This window comes from Theobroma cacao, chromosome 9 (assembly GCF_053813885.1).
Source record: "Theobroma cacao isolate CCN51 chromosome 9, ASM5381388v1, whole genome shotgun sequence".
Lineage (NCBI taxonomy): Eukaryota > Viridiplantae > Streptophyta > Magnoliopsida > Malvales > Malvaceae > Theobroma > Theobroma cacao.
In genome coordinates this window covers 6,416,361-6,431,971 of record NC_142647.1, presented here as the reverse complement: position 1 = coordinate 6,431,971, position 15,611 = coordinate 6,416,361, and the positions used below count along the sequence as shown (strand labels likewise).

The window sequence follows — 15,611 nt, the reverse complement described above, 5'->3', positions numbered from 1 at the left end:
TATGTATTTTGTTGTTTTCTCTTTCCTTTTCTTTTCTCACAGATAGTCTGGTGACCTTGGTTTAGATATTGATGTTGCTACCAGTTATAGTGTCCCAGATTAGTTTCAAGGACTTTTCTGAATTAGTACCATTCTGATTCTTAATACCAGTGTAGTATCTCCTGGAGAAAAAAGGAGAAAAGAAAGTACACTACAAACCTTATGTCATAGCTTGAACACTGGACTTATGATGTGTCTTGTAACTCAAATTGAGGTAAGCTTCATTGGTGGGTGCTAGTGAAGAAGGCACTGAGTCTTTGTGCGATTAACTGATTTTCTGATCAGCATATTGCAATAAATGCCATCAATTCATCTCTAAGATCAACTGCTGCTGAACTATTTTGTTATTTTGTTCCTTAATATGGTTTCTACCATTTTGGCATTGGTCTTGGGAACTTGCTAGTTCACTGTCATGCACATGATAGACTGGATCAGTGGCCAATTTCTTTTAGTTTATCCCTGTCCTAATTGCTTCTTGCCTTTCTCGTAATTTCTTTAAGCTCTCAACTCAGACACTCAGATGAATTTGATTGTTATTTGGTGCTTTCTTACCATACATGAGAGAACCTTGATTTGATGCTCTTCCTATATGTCTAGTTTTATAGCTTGCATTCAAATGTTATTCAATTTTATTTTGTTCCTTTGTGGTAAATGGGCATTCTGCAGATGGATGAAAATTCGCAAATTTTATCTGATCAAGAATCCTTTCATGGATGGTTATGGCATCAGACTTGGGTCCTTATTCATTTGTTGTTTGTTGTGATGAGCAAGTCTCTCGTGAGATTTTAAAAATAAAGAATTAAAACTTGCTTGCCTTGCAATAAGTTATGAAATTGGTGAAATTTATTTGGCTGGATTCCGTGTCTGTGAGATACCGGTCGACACCGGAAGGAAGCCTGGTTGCGGTAATCCCTATGTCGAAAACCCTTAAAAGTAGATAATATTTGCGCTCTAGGACACACTTGTTTATAATTTTGCAACAATCATGTTCTAACTACTCCACTTCCATAGCTATTTTTCCATTGTTTCTTAAAGAACATAGCCTAGTACTTATCAGCCCAAAACCAATGTCTAACTTTTAACCGTGAGGGTTAACTGGGCAAAGCCTGGTCTCCTTTATCCTCAGTGGTCTTGCTTCTAGTCAAGAAACGGTTAACAAACTGGCTTGCTTTCATTGACTGTCATTTCATCCACTTCTTTCTTTCTTTCTCTTCGCTTTTGTTTTATCTTCTACGAAGCCTCTTTCCATTGTCTGCAAACAGAACTGCTCTTGCGTGACATCAGCATGCTCAATTGCAACTCTTCCGCCCTAGTGTGTGATTGTGAATGCCATGGGTGCGGCTCTATTGGACGTGGAATTGAAGTGTGAAGTATCTGCATCCAGCAGTCAAGCATAACTGCTTGCGACCAAAAAAGCCATAGTACAACTAATTGCATCTGGCTTCACCCGTCTAATCTGCATTCCCAAAACTTCTTTATGCAAACGTCTACTCACTTGGCAAAGCCCAAAAGAGCACACCCCAAACAGGTGCTAGAAAGAAACAGATTAACCATCACCCTCAAATTGCACCTCACCGGCCAGAATAACATGAAAGCCTTATCCAACCAAGGTATGACTCAACATGGAACATATTCACGTCTGTTGTGAGCATCAATAAGGGACATGTCTAGTAGCCGAAAAAAAACCCAGTCGTTAATGCTCTTGTCGTTTATTTAGCATCCATCTCTTTCTCTGTAGTTCGTTATTTCCGTTACAAGAACTTATACTCTCTTTCTTTATTTTAAAAAGGTTTAAATATTTAATAAATCTATGAAACTTTTCCTTTTTCTTAAATAAGTTTTTTTCAGTATATTCAAAAAATTTTCTATTTTATAATTTATGTTCATATATATTCTTAGATTAACGTAAAAATAACAATTATACTACACGGTATTAATAATCATTGATTAACTAACATTTTCTATCAACGTGAATGATGATGTGATTTTCCCTGTGAGAAAAAATTGGTTTAACACACCAAAGTCTAAGACTGGACAATCAAACCGAATAAAAAGGTATGCATCAGCCATGGAGGCCTCCCTTTCATCACACAGGCAGCGTGACTCACCCCTCTCAAATAACTAAGCCATTAAGTGCTATCCTGCTTGACTCATGTATAATTACCTCCCCACCATGAGCTTAGTTGAATACTTTCTTGCTTTTCAAAAATAAAAAAAAATTGAATACTTTCTTGTCATTTTTTATACACTCAACGACAATCAAATGCGTCGACTTGACTAAAAAATTATTCAAGTTTTTCCACCATCCCCACCGTCCGTTTCCCCGACCATGACGTTATCCGCATGGGAAGCCTTGCTGGACGATTTGTCCTTTTTTTTCTTTTAATGCGTACTACTTACATGCTTGAAAGTACCCTCGCTGTATATATAATTATACACTTGAAGATCAAATTATTGCGCTAAAAGACATGGATGAATGTCAAAATTCCGACACCAACTCCCTCGGTTTCTGCCATCTTCCTTCGGAGCTCATACAAAACATCCTCTTCTCCCTTGCTTTGCCCGAAATCATTCGCATGAAATTAGTCAACAAGTTTCTTGCTTATGTTATATCCGACCAAAATTTCATCCGGGAGTGCAACCTGCGATCAAGGTCAGCCACTTGGTTGTTTGTCTACAAGAAACGGTGGCGCCGTGACGCGACGATTCATGGTTTCTCCGATCAATCCAACGGTTGGTTCAAGATTTCCATTGATGATTTGATGAAGCAAGTGATTTTTTATCCGGGTGAAGATATTTACTTATTGACAGCGAGTGGCAATATTTTTTTGTTTGCTTCCAATACCCAAAAGGCAGTTATTGCCGTTAATTTGGTTAGTAAGGCAGTTAAAAAGATCCCTCCATGTCCATTGGGTCCACGTGGCACTTCTTCCTGGAGAAGATCAGGGATGAAGTTAGTACCCGAACCCTCCGGTTCGGGCCATTTTCGCTTTGTGTTTGTTGAGTTGTTGGAGAACCGTCCGGTTCTGTTTGAGTACAATTCAGAGACTGACGAGTGGCAGTCCACCGAGGCAAGAGAGATTTACGGGAACTTTCTAGGGATCGATTGTATGTTTCTCAATGCTCTTAATGGACCTTATGAAAGCCTAGTGGTGGCCGTTGGATCTGAATACTACAACTCCCCAATGATTCTACGGCCACGATTAAGAAATGCAGGGCAGCAACGATCTACTGTATTCAGCTGGGTGAACATCAGTGATCGGAAACATGTGTATGGTGATGGACACATGATGATCATGAGATCGAGGGGCATCGACAACAACACGGATAGGAGGGTGAAGATGTTAAGTAGCATGGAAATGTGGGGCATAAGCCTAAACAGTGGGAATTGGGAGTATACTTCAAACGTTCCAAGTGACATAATGAAGCAACTTGGGAAGCCCTATGGAGTTATGATAGGGTGCTTAGAGGCAAGAGGTGGGATAATTAGGGTGGTTTTGATGTCTAATTTTGAGGGTTTATGGGACATTGTTTGGCTGACTTATGAAAAAGAGAGGGGTGTATGGACTTTGGTCCCATTGCCTGATTGCAAGATGAAGGGCTCCAACCTGGCTGGAATCACATTCTCCTCAGGCCTTTCCCTCGCATGATCTAACATGAGACTCTACCAAACGGCTGCTGGATTGAGAGCATCAAAGAGGATGCTCTCAGATTGTACTGTTGTCTTCTTTTTTGGGGGTTTTATATGAATATAATAGCATTGGTTTTGTAAGAGTTTGATCATGACTTGTTAGCCGTGAAGTTCCTTATCCAAGGAAACTTTTCTTGTACAAATTTGGAGTTCAGCTAAACAGCAAAATTACGGGCTTAACAAACGGGATCTCAAGCCTCCCTAATGGGCCTCAAAATCTCGACGGTGTGGGTCAAGTTGCAAATGGGCGATAGTTGGTGGGCACTGTGTAAAAATGGAAAGAAAATATTTCAAAGTGCAAATAGTCTCGTGTTTGGTCTGAGAGTCCGGATCGTGTACTGACAATTGATATGGATGAAATAACTTAAAGCATTTCCAAGGCTATTGTATATATCCAATGTAATTCTCATCTTACCAAACAATATATTAAACAACTTGAATCACACAGCCCTTTTTAATTGTTTGCCGCTCAGGATTGAGATCTAAAATATTGTTAATAGCACAAGACAAAAATAGGGTCAGCTAAACGTAATGCGGCCCACTGTAAATAGATTGAGGGCTGCATCTAAGTAAACAAAACTCCAGCTTTGTTCTCTCCCCTCCCATCAATTTGCTAATTATAGGATTAAAATTCTCCTTCTCGCTATCCAATGCAATTTAAGATGTTGATAAATTAATGTAATAGCATAACCTTATCTGATAAGATTATTTATGTTGAGAATTTCGTCTCATTATCATTTAACACTACTAATTTATTTGGTCTTAAGCATTTGTACTCATTCAATTAAAAGAAAGACATTCAATCCCTCCAATGTTTATGCTTGTATGGAAATGGAATTCATGGTATTACGAAATCCAAAGAAAATCATGAATTGAAAAGATTGCGGAATCAGTAAGAAGGTTGGTAATTGGATTTGGGGGTTGTTGTAAACTGTGAAAGATGGTGGGGCGAGCGAAGCCACAGACAGGTTTGAGCTCTTTCTCTCTCTTTCGTGAATCATGTTGCCATAAAATCACAGATGCCATAACGTGATGGTGTCAGCTAAAAGAACGGAATGGGACACAATTTAGGTGTCTGTTCTAAACACAACATGTTCTCTTGAGGAAAATGCTGGTCCCAATTCCCTTTCCTTGCACTTCCTCAAAGCCAGCCAGCCCCAACATAAAAGGAAAAAAGGGAAAAAAAAAATAAATCCGCTTTTTTTTTTTTTTCATTTTTGTGTTTTTTGATGCCCGCAAAATCCCCATGCGTCCACATCCTATTTCCCTTCAGAATACGTTACAGCACTTGTTTTTCTGTTTTCCAATTTTTAACTCTTTAAATTCGAGCTTTTCGGGTTTAGCAAACTGGTCCCAAATTCCATGTTATCTACTGGACCACATAACAGCTATTTCTTTTTCTTTCTTTTTTTTTTTGTTTTAATTTATGGATGGTGGATCCACTCAATTTTTTTTTTTTAACATAGGCAAAATCTTGTGTTTCCCTCTGGACTGGATCTCGTTTAAGTTTCTGGTGTTCTCATGCAAAGGGCTTTTAAAATTCTTCAAAACCTCTTAAAATATATAGTGGGAACCAATAATCCCCCAATTTGAGCTTTTTGGGCCCTTTTGAAATGGTCCCAGACTCCCGGACTGACTATTTTACTATTTTATATATTTAAATATCATGGACCGCATCAGCCCTTCATACGATTCTTTACAAGTTTGTGTACTTTGGATGACTTGTAAATGGTTGAGTGATTTTAAATAAACAACTTTTTCAAATGTAATATGTTTATGTACATTTGTACTCAAACCGCAATGATCAGTATTTGAACACCTAATTCCCTCCCTTCTCTCTCTCTCTCTATATCTGAATAATTGCACATATTAATAAATTATTGCTTCTGCAACCTTTTTTGACTTCCTCAGACATGGGATGAGAGAGAATGTGTTACTTTTTCGTGTCAAGGCATGTAGCACCATTTACCCAATTCATTCTACGTTATGATAATTATTACTAGATTTTGACACTCTCATCTGAGGAATTTTACTCACTAATTGAAACAAAAGTCTATTTTGGCAAATTCAAGGATGTCATGATAATAAATTTTGTGAATGTTAATAATGAAAAAAGACTATACTACATGGCCTTGACAAAAAAAAAAAAGAAAAGTTAATTCATCTTCGTAATTGTTGGATTGTAATAGTAAATTTATGAAAGGTTATTTTCCTTGATGTAATAAAGATGTAGTTTCATTGATTCCGTAAACGGTCAAAGAGCAATGTGTGGCATAGCACAAAAATTAATAAGCGAATCCCACCAATTTTCAAAAGGCGTTAGGAATGGGCGCAGACCTAATTCTAGCTCTATTTTGACTCATTGGACTATTAAATGGATGTCCCCTCAAGGCTAAATGTGTTGGTGCCTGCAGATATGGGATCAATGTACTTGCCTTTAATTAAAATAGGGTTTTCCCTTCCACTTGTTTTTTTATTTTTCTAAACAACCAAGTTGCAGATATATATTATCTCTCGAATAAACAACAAAGGTTTCCCTGTCTCAATTACGCAACTGGATTACCGAAAACTATACTAGTTTAATCCTATGCTACTCCCACTGACATAGACTGAATTTTTTGTTCATTTTCTCACTACTTATTATTAATGAATTTACTAATATAATTCATTAACAAAGACACCTGTTGATGTCTTCTTCTTGCGACACGTCTCTCGCGCGGCCAAATATTTGCCTTTACTCCTCTATATAATTTTCTTTTTCTATAAATGAAAAATTCATTAATAATAATAATAATAATAATAATAATAATGAAACATCTGAGCTACCTAACAACATGCATCGAATTTTTGTAGGTAGAAACAGTGACTCCATGAGGGAGACTTAATTCTCTGAGAAAGAGCAGCGGCCAACCAGTTGAGTAGATCTTTAGTCTTGCTGGAGAACCAAAATAATATGTGCCCGCTGTAAGCTTGAAAACAATCAAACGAGTGACTCCGTATATTGATTAATATACTGTTTAAATTTTAATTTGATTGTTAATTAAAAGGCCATTTTCAATAAAAAAACCGATCCTCCTTTTAATATTATATTATATATATATATATATATATATCATCTTCATTGACCCTATCATACTAGTAGAAGTATTAGTTATTTCCTGGCTGTGTTTATCATTTCATAATCTTTCAAATCGGACCAAGTTTTCTTTAATTGCAACCTAAATTAATCTAACCTTGAAACATAATATCCTCCGTTCGATTTTGAATTTTTTTCTTGATTAATTCCTACATCACTTTCACTTCAACTTTTCATAATCTTATTTTTATTAAAAAAATGAATACCACTTGTTTAACTAAGTTTTAACGTTAATGAAACTAGAACGTGAAAGAGAGAGAGAGAGAAAAAAAAAAAAAAAAAAAAAAAGAGAGGGTGACAGCAAAAATCGTTGTCCAAAAGATGGATACACCTCATCCTCAGGAGTACTCGTCATTCCCCCTCTAATTTCTCTTTTTCTCTCAACGAAAAAATCTCTTCCCTTTCTTTACATCTCTTTTCCCATCCGTTTCTCTGCTAATTCTCACTCTTTGGCCAAAACCTGGGCATGACAAATCTGCCTCTTATTTGATTATTTCCGCACTTTAATTTCTTGTTTACAAAAAGAAGAAAAGGAATTTGAACCATGGTGCCATACGACTCCGCCACGTCAGCGGGGAGTAGCAGCGGCAGCTCATCATCATCTTCCTACAAGCCGCCACAGCAGCAGCAGCAAGATATTGATAGGCTACTCGCCGGAGCTGGATACAAAGTCCGGTCATCGGAGTTACGACAAGTAGCTCAGAGACTGGAACGACTCGAAATCGCCATGGTTAATTCCCCCGCAGATTTCTTTCATCTCGCTTCAGATGCTATCCACCGTAACCCTTCCGATCTCGCCTCCTGGGTCGACTCGCTCCTTTCCGAGTGCACTCAGCCTCCTACTTGCCCCTCCGAATTCATCATGGATCCTGTAACCAATCAGGCGGTGGTAAACAACGCGTGGACTACCACCGAACCTCATACGCCGCAGGTGCACCAGAATATTTCTTTCGAACAACAAAGTTTGAATCATCAGTTGACGGTTGTAACGGCCATGGAAGAAGATTCCGGTATAAGGCTGGTCCACATGTTGATGATGTGTGCGGAGTGCGTCCAACGTGGCGACCTCCCATTGGCTACTTCCTTAATCGACGACATGCAACGGTTATTGATGCGTGTCAACACCGTTTGTGGCATCGGAAAAGTTGCAGGACATTTTATCGACGCTTTGAGCTGCCGGATTTTCCAAGGATTTGGCGGAGGCCCTGTCAACGGTGGCTCCGCTTATGAGAACGAGATTTTGTATCATCATTTTTACGAAGCGTGTCCTTACTTGAAATTCGCTCACTTCACCGCCAATCAGGCGATTCTGGAAGCTTTCGACGGTCACGATTGCGTCCACGTGGTGGATTTCAATTTGATGCACGGCTTACAATGGCCGGCTTTGATACAAGCCCTCGCTTTACGTCCCGGTGGACCTCCTTTACTTCGTTTGACCGGCATTGGACCGCCATCACCAGACGGCCGTGACTCGCTTCGCGAAATAGGTTTACGGCTTGCCGAGCTGGCTCGCTCCGTCAACGTCCGTTTCACCTTCCGTGGAGTCGCGGCTTCCAGGCTCGAAGACGTTAAGCCGTGGATGCTTCAGGTTAATCCAAAAGAAGCGGTGGCGGTGAACTCAATCATGCAGCTTCACCGCTTACTAGGAGCTGACCCGACACGGAATTCTCCTATCCAAACGGTTTTGAGTTGGATCCGGAGCTTAAACCCGAAAATTATGACTGTCGTTGAACAAGAAGCCAACCACAACCAACCCGGTTTTCTGGACCGGTTCACTGAAGCACTTTATTATTATTCGACTATGTTCGATTCTTTAGAAGCTTGCACAGTTCAACCGGAAAAAGCTTTAGCCGAGATATACATTCAGAGGGAAATAGCCAACGTCGTGAGCTGTGAAGGTTCGGCTCGAGTAGAAAGACACGAGCCGTTAGCTAAGTGGAGGACGCGGCTTAATGGAGCCGGATTTAGGCCATTACATTTGGGGTCCAACGCATTTAAACAAGCTAGCATGTTATTGACTTTGTTCTCGGCGGAAGGGTATTTGGTCGAAGAAAATGAAGGGTGTCTGACTCTGGGTTGGCATAGCCGCCCTCTCATTTCGGCTTCGGCTTGGCATGCCGTACCGGATGCGGCAGCTGAGATCCCGGCTTGGGATGGATCATCAACCATCATAAGTAGGGCAGAGTCATAATAATTAAGAGCTTGCTGTAAATTTGGGGTAATTTGGCTATTTTCGGGAAAATCTTTTCCTTTTCCGTTTTTTTTTTTCTTTATTACAGCTTTATCGGTGCTGTTTTCAATGAGATTTTACTTCAGGAGAAATCTGTTCCTAGGATGTTTTGTATTTTTTACCCTTGTTCTGTAGTATCCTTAAATCGGGGAATTTGGTCCCTATTAGGATGATGAGGTAGCCAGATAGGATCATAGCAATTTAATTTTGGTGGTTAAGCATATTAGGCTTAGAGGAATGTTGTTAATTATACCAATTTGAGAATGTTAGAAGCTAGAAACTATATAAACCGCACCCTTCGCTTAGAAATATCACTCAGTTTAAACTTGAATGTTATTCTATATTTCAAATATAAATTCTAATTTAGGCAGGAAAAAAACTTAACAATAATGTTTGAAAAAGACATGGAAAAGGCGAAATTATTAGAGGTCTCTATTATAACAGTTTATCAATTGCTATCCTCATTTATAGCCCTTATTAAAGTTGAATTTTATGATAGAAAATGACATTTTTCTGGTTTTCTGATAAATAGGCACATTAATCAAATGGGGAAAAGGTGCAAATTATGCAATGCATTTCCGTATCTAAACCAAAGTTTTTGATTATGGAAATATGAATAGAAAGGGTATGAAGACTAAGCTTGAACTATAACCAAGAGGTATTATATAACATTAGGGACTAAAGAATTGCAGAAGGGGGAGTGATTTTACATTGTTGTTAAGCTTTTATGAAACCCAGGATCTGGCATGAACATAACTCATATGAGAGGCTGGCACTTGTCTTTGAGTATTGTGTGTGTCTGGAATCATGTCGTTGCCAAAGGCTGAGGCACACAGCTGGTACCTCACACTTTCTAAACTGGGAATTTCTTCAGAGACCTTTTTCAGGTTTTAAGTGCTGCTTGTGACCAAATATGACCCAAATTTGATCCAACCACCAAAACTTCCTTTATTTTCTCAGGAGATGATCAGTGCTGCCGGCATTTGTGGCAATATATGGGATGGGTGGGTAGGCCATTGAATCTAGCAAATCTTCTGCAAAAGTAACCATATATAGGAATAGCTACTTTTTCCACTGTGTTATTTCTACTAGTATATCTTTCTAATAAGAAAGAATTGTAAGCTGGATATATATACCCCTTGGCTTTAATTTGCCTTGTAAACGGAAAAAGCATATGGATTTAGAATAATGCACTGCATCTTGCAAGCTAAACAAAGTAGAAATTTGTTGTATTTTATCAAATGCGAGTCTAACCAGTGGATTTAGAAGCAACGGAAACTTGAAAAAGCTTAAGCAAGTGTGAGTTAGTACTTTTAATGGCAGGCATGCATGACAAGCACACGTGAAAGCAATGGCTTATGTTTTTCAAGAAACAACTGAGTGGGGGCCCACTGCCCAATGGGGTTGATTCTTCCTTTACTATGTTTACTTAGGTATTTAAAAGATGTAATGTAATGTAGCATGAGAGAGAGAAAGAGAGAGAGATGGAGCTGGAGCTGGAGCTGAAGCTGATGCATCATGCATGTGGGTTTTCTGAAACAAACCGAATAGTAAAGGGCACGAAATTAAGCGAACCGGGGACCCCTCACCGAAATAATGAGACAGAGCCCCCCAGAGCCAGAGATGGCAAAGAGAGGAAGACTACTCACATGAGAGATCTGTCTCTCCCTGCAAACTGTAATGTCCCGTTCCCTTCACTGTGCGCTGACTCACTAGCACATCACCCACCATCCGCTAAACACTACTTCTGCTGTATCTGATTATGGTGTCTTTAATTATAAATCACATAGCTACCAACTAATATTAATGGTGAGCTACTATAAGGCCTTGGCTAACATCATGAATGGGTGTTTGAACTGTATTTAAATTCTTTTTTTTTTAATTTGAAAAATAAGGAATTTAAATTTTAAAAATCATACATTAATAATTGAATTAAATACTCGAGTACATCACTATCAATTATGTTTAAAATTTTAAATGAATGCCTTGCACTAAGAAATGAAACACTAAGTACTTAAACATTTTAATCATGAATCAAACTGGACTTTGGACCTAAACGATATACAAAGGCGAGTTTAGATTTAAAAGAATTATTACTCAACTATCCTTCCGATCGGATGTTTGGTATTTCATCAGTGTTGATACTTGCATGATTTTATCGAACTAAAATGCGCTTGGTTTTTTCTATCCTCATATTGATTTAGGAAAAGTCAGATTTAGAAAAAGGTAAAGTTTACTTATATATTTTATGATTTAATTTTTTTACATGACACTTTAAAGTTTTTTTTCTCCAATTAGTACATTTGTGGATTTTTTTTTTCTCAATTTTTGTGGCTAACTTTTGTTTCCACAAGTGTTAGGTTACTAATTTTATTAAATAAAATTTTTAAAAAATTAAATATAAATTAATTAATTAAATTTAAATTGAAAGTATTTTGGTATTTTTAAAGATAAAATTAACAATATAACTCTCCTGAAATAGAACCATATGGTGCAAATTAAAAAACAAAATTCACAAGGTGCTAATTAAAAAAAAATCACAAAATGAGAAAAGTTAAAATCATAAAAAATATAAGTAGAATTTACCTTTTAAAAAATAATATTCGATTTCTAATTTATAAAAAAATCTAATAATAAACAAATCGTTCAATTTTGCGAGTTAAAATAAGTTGTATTATACACTTGGAAATTACCATAATCAACATGAGACTATCCACAAAACTTGAATCTAAAATTAATTACTATAATTCGTTAATTCAGTGAACCCTATATTTATAATGCTGAAATTGATGAAACAATCAGCACAAGGAACAATAAAAAGGTTTACTGAATAATGATAAGTTACATAAAAAGAAAAGGGTCTTTGCCCTTTGGCTCGCCATTTCCAGCAGGCTATAAAATCGAAGATTCAAACCTCCCATAAAAAGAAAAAATAAGTTACAAGTCTGTACTGCTTAGCTTAATAATTTGACGTTTCTTAAACAAAGAAAGATGGGAGTTGGTCAGCCCAAGAGGCCCTGCTAAATAAAGAGAGTCAAACAAGCGGGTGAGGGCGTGACCCTTTGAGATGACAGAACCCGGATCCGAGTGGAAATGATTCACGTGCTAATAATTCGGATCTTGGGAAATCAAAGTGGGCCAGAATAGGCCACAACGGTGGGGGCCCACAAATGCTGGTTTCCCAGCATGTTCACGTGTCAATTTCTTCCCACGTGTCGACAGCGATGTCACATATCTCTCCTGTTTTCTCACTCGAGTCAGTAAAATGAGTCAATTTTGTGGGGACCCACAATTTAATATTGAAAGAAAAAGAAAAAGAAGTGCAAGGTCAATATGAAGTGAAATTGACCCGTCTTAAATTAAAGATTCACCATCAAATTGGAGGTCCCACGTGCAACGTAAAGGCGATGCCATTATGCCAATGTGGTCCTTTTTTATTAAAATTGCTAACTATACTACATTAATTGTTTCACAGCAATGAAATTGATGGCTTACACATAAAAAGAAAAAAACTTTTTCGCTTTGCATTTGCCTACCTTCCTTTCCTTGGAAATAATATTATTAAAATTAAGGTTTGACACAAAGGAGTGAAAAGACTTTACCTAATTAATTCATGTTGATTTTTCTAATGTTTCTCTCTCATAGCGTGTTTCACTTTCGAAAAGATTAACCTTTTAAACATTTTACCTAACTTTTCTCTTGCCTTCTAACACTTTTTATTTTTTTATGTTATATTTTGAAACTTGAAGTTTAACTGTTATCAATCTTTGACTTATTTAAAATTTTTTTAGATATTATGTCTAAAATATAAAAATCGGATTAGTTTAGTAAAAAATACACTTATATTCGTTAATTTGAAAAGAAACTTCTTATCTCTTTGAAGGTTTCGTTAAAAATATATTTACCTTTTTAGAAAAAGTAATAATGTTAATTACCAAGTTAATTTCAAATAAAAAGACAAGTATATCCCTTTATTGTTTATTTTTTTCAATTCTTTTTTATTTTGCTTTCTCTTTTCCCTTTTGTCCAAGACTGTTTGCTTTTATTTACAAATTTTTTAGATTTAATTAGTTATAAATACAGTTGAAATATTTAATTAGTTAGAAAATTTTCTTTAATTACTATCAAATTTAGTTTATGATCACGTCAAATTTAATATATTGAATTATATAATTATATTAAAAAAATACTTATGAAAATATTTTTTTTCAAATTAGTTTGAAAAACATTTTTTTTAATCTTTCTTAAAAAAGTAACTGATATTAGAATAACATTAGTCAAATTAACATTTTTGCAAAGTTTTCTTTGAATTAATACTAAAAATTTTCACATTTTGTTTATATTTATTTTTTCTACTGTTCCCTCCTTTTTTATTTTTTATTTAATCCATTTCTTTATCACTAAACCTTTTTTTACAAATTAATGGTAATTAATTTATTTTAACTAAAGATAATTTCTTACATTCTTTCTCAAAGTTGATATATTATTGAATTAAATATAAGTTTAATATGTAATTGGATTAGAATATATAAAGTAATTAAAATTTACTTTCATAATAATTAAATTAATTTTAAAATTAATTAGATCTCATAATTTTGTAGTTAAAAAAAGGTCTCGTGTAAAAGAGAAAAAAAATAATTAGCAGGGGGTATGCTTGTTTTTTAGTCTAAAATTAACTGTAATAATTAACAACATAACTTTTTCAAGAGAGGGGTGTATTTTCTACCAAACCTCAAGGAGATTGTTATAAACTTCAATAATCAATCACTAGCACCTCGGTAGTCAATGCTGGGGGCTGCTCTAACTTTCTTTCATCTCCTTAAATGTGGTCTCAACTCTATAATTTCAAAAGCATTTTGTGTGTGTGTGTGTTTAAACAATTAATTAATTAACAGGACTAAAGGATGGAAAATGGATTAAATGGGGAAGGGTGAGAAGTCTAGATTCCAGTTTCTTGTCATTGACCAGGGAAAAATCAAATCAACAAGCCAACATACACGTAATTGCATAAGGCATGGATGTTGAACTCTTCCCTACTGAGAAAGACAGCAACCTTTGTGGATTGAGACATGCAATGACAGTAGCTTGTAACAATCGTTTCCACCATACAAAGGATAGCACCTCATCACGCCCCCTTTCAAATTGAAACTTTTTAAACCATTAATCGATTTATCATCTATCTGCTTTCAGGAAAAGGGTGGGTAGTTGAAGACTTGAAGAAGATTTATTCATATTTCCAAACTGACCCAGCAAGTTTTTTTCTTTTTTACAGCGTTTTGGGTCAGTGACAACGATATATGCTTTTCATTTCAGATTTGCGGTTGAGAATCTGGGAGACGAAAGGGACACTGTGATGTTTGCTATACATTGGTGGTGTTCTTTTCAGCTCGCATCAATTTTCAAACTTGTTCAACTGTCGAATGTTGATGTTTACGTTGAATTATAAGACAGCTATCATTTGTTCAAAAGTCGTCCCAGCACAGTAAAAATGTATTGTGGTTGATTTTTCAGCTTGGAAACCAGCTTGTAGGGTATTCTGGTTTGGTGCTTTAAATTTGTCATGGCTCAGTGTAACATGAAGCCAGTGGCTATAGTTACTGTAGTTTTAAACCAGATTCTAGCTTTTTGGTAATTCGACAATGAAAAATCAGATGAAACCTGCAAGAAAATTCTCTGGTGGAAATGGAGTCTCAAACTTTCAGGTTAAAGTAGCATTTCTTTGAAGTATAACAGATTGAGGTCCAAAAACCAAATTACTTTAATATAAAGCTAAGTATTTTTACCCTCTCACGACCACCCTTTAGTCTCAGTCACCTTTAAGACTTATCATCCACTGAACCTGCTTTCGTCCCAGCCAAGTCTTGAATGTTTTTAGACCTCAATATTCCTTGAGGAAGTACCTTTGGGATACTTCATGAGCTCTGTGCAGTTGATTCTCACTTTATCCGCCGGTCTTTAATTAGTCAGCTTCTCGTTTATATCAGTCAGCAGGTTTCCTGGCTTATTAGCAACCCAAGTTTCACCTAATGAAATAATTATTATCCTTCAATGGGAGTTATACATTATAAAGAAAAAAGCAAAGAAAGATGCAAGGACACCAGTCACATGCTCAAACTTCCATGGTGTTATCTCGTGCCAGATGGCTTTTTCCGAAGTACAAAATTGTGTGAGGGGAATTTCTTAATAGCACGCTGTTAAAACCGATTTTATTATTTCTTTTATTAGATAAATAATTATATTAATTATTTTTTTATGTTTTAATACATTTTTTATTTATTTAAACTAAATATGGTATGATCCTATATTATTTGGTTGTATTGCAGAAAATTTATGTAATTAGTTAATGAATTATTAAGCTTGGAGTTATATATAGTACTTCAATTCCTTATTTATCATAATTGTTCTAGATTATAAGATGTAACAAAATGTTTTGACTCTATTATTGGGGTAGTGGCCTTAATGTAAATAAATGGGTATAGTTTTGAGATACATACAATATCATATAATCTTATCAT

At 36.1% G+C, this 15,611-nt stretch overlaps 2 protein-coding genes across 2 annotated transcripts; both read left to right on the top strand.

Moving 5' to 3' along the window:
* The first annotated feature begins 2,412 nt into the window (after positions 1-2,412).
* On the top strand, positions 2,413-4,128 carry LOC18588683 (GRAS family transcription factor family protein). Its single transcript, XM_007013254.3, has one exon. It carries the CDS (start codon positions 2,508-2,510, stop codon positions 3,687-3,689), a length of 1,182 nt encoding a protein of 393 aa, XP_007013316.3. The 5' UTR covers positions 2,413-2,507; the 3' UTR covers positions 3,690-4,128.
* A 3,068-nt stretch (positions 4,129-7,196) lies between these two features.
* LOC18588682 (protein SLENDER RICE1-LIKE 1-like) lies at positions 7,197-9,405 on the top strand. The gene has a single exon (XM_007013253.3). The coding sequence runs from the start codon at positions 7,411-7,413 to the stop codon at positions 9,055-9,057; it is 1,647 nt and encodes a 548-aa protein (XP_007013315.3). The 5' UTR covers positions 7,197-7,410; the 3' UTR covers positions 9,058-9,405.
* The last annotated feature ends 6,206 nt before the right edge of the window (positions 9,406-15,611 follow it).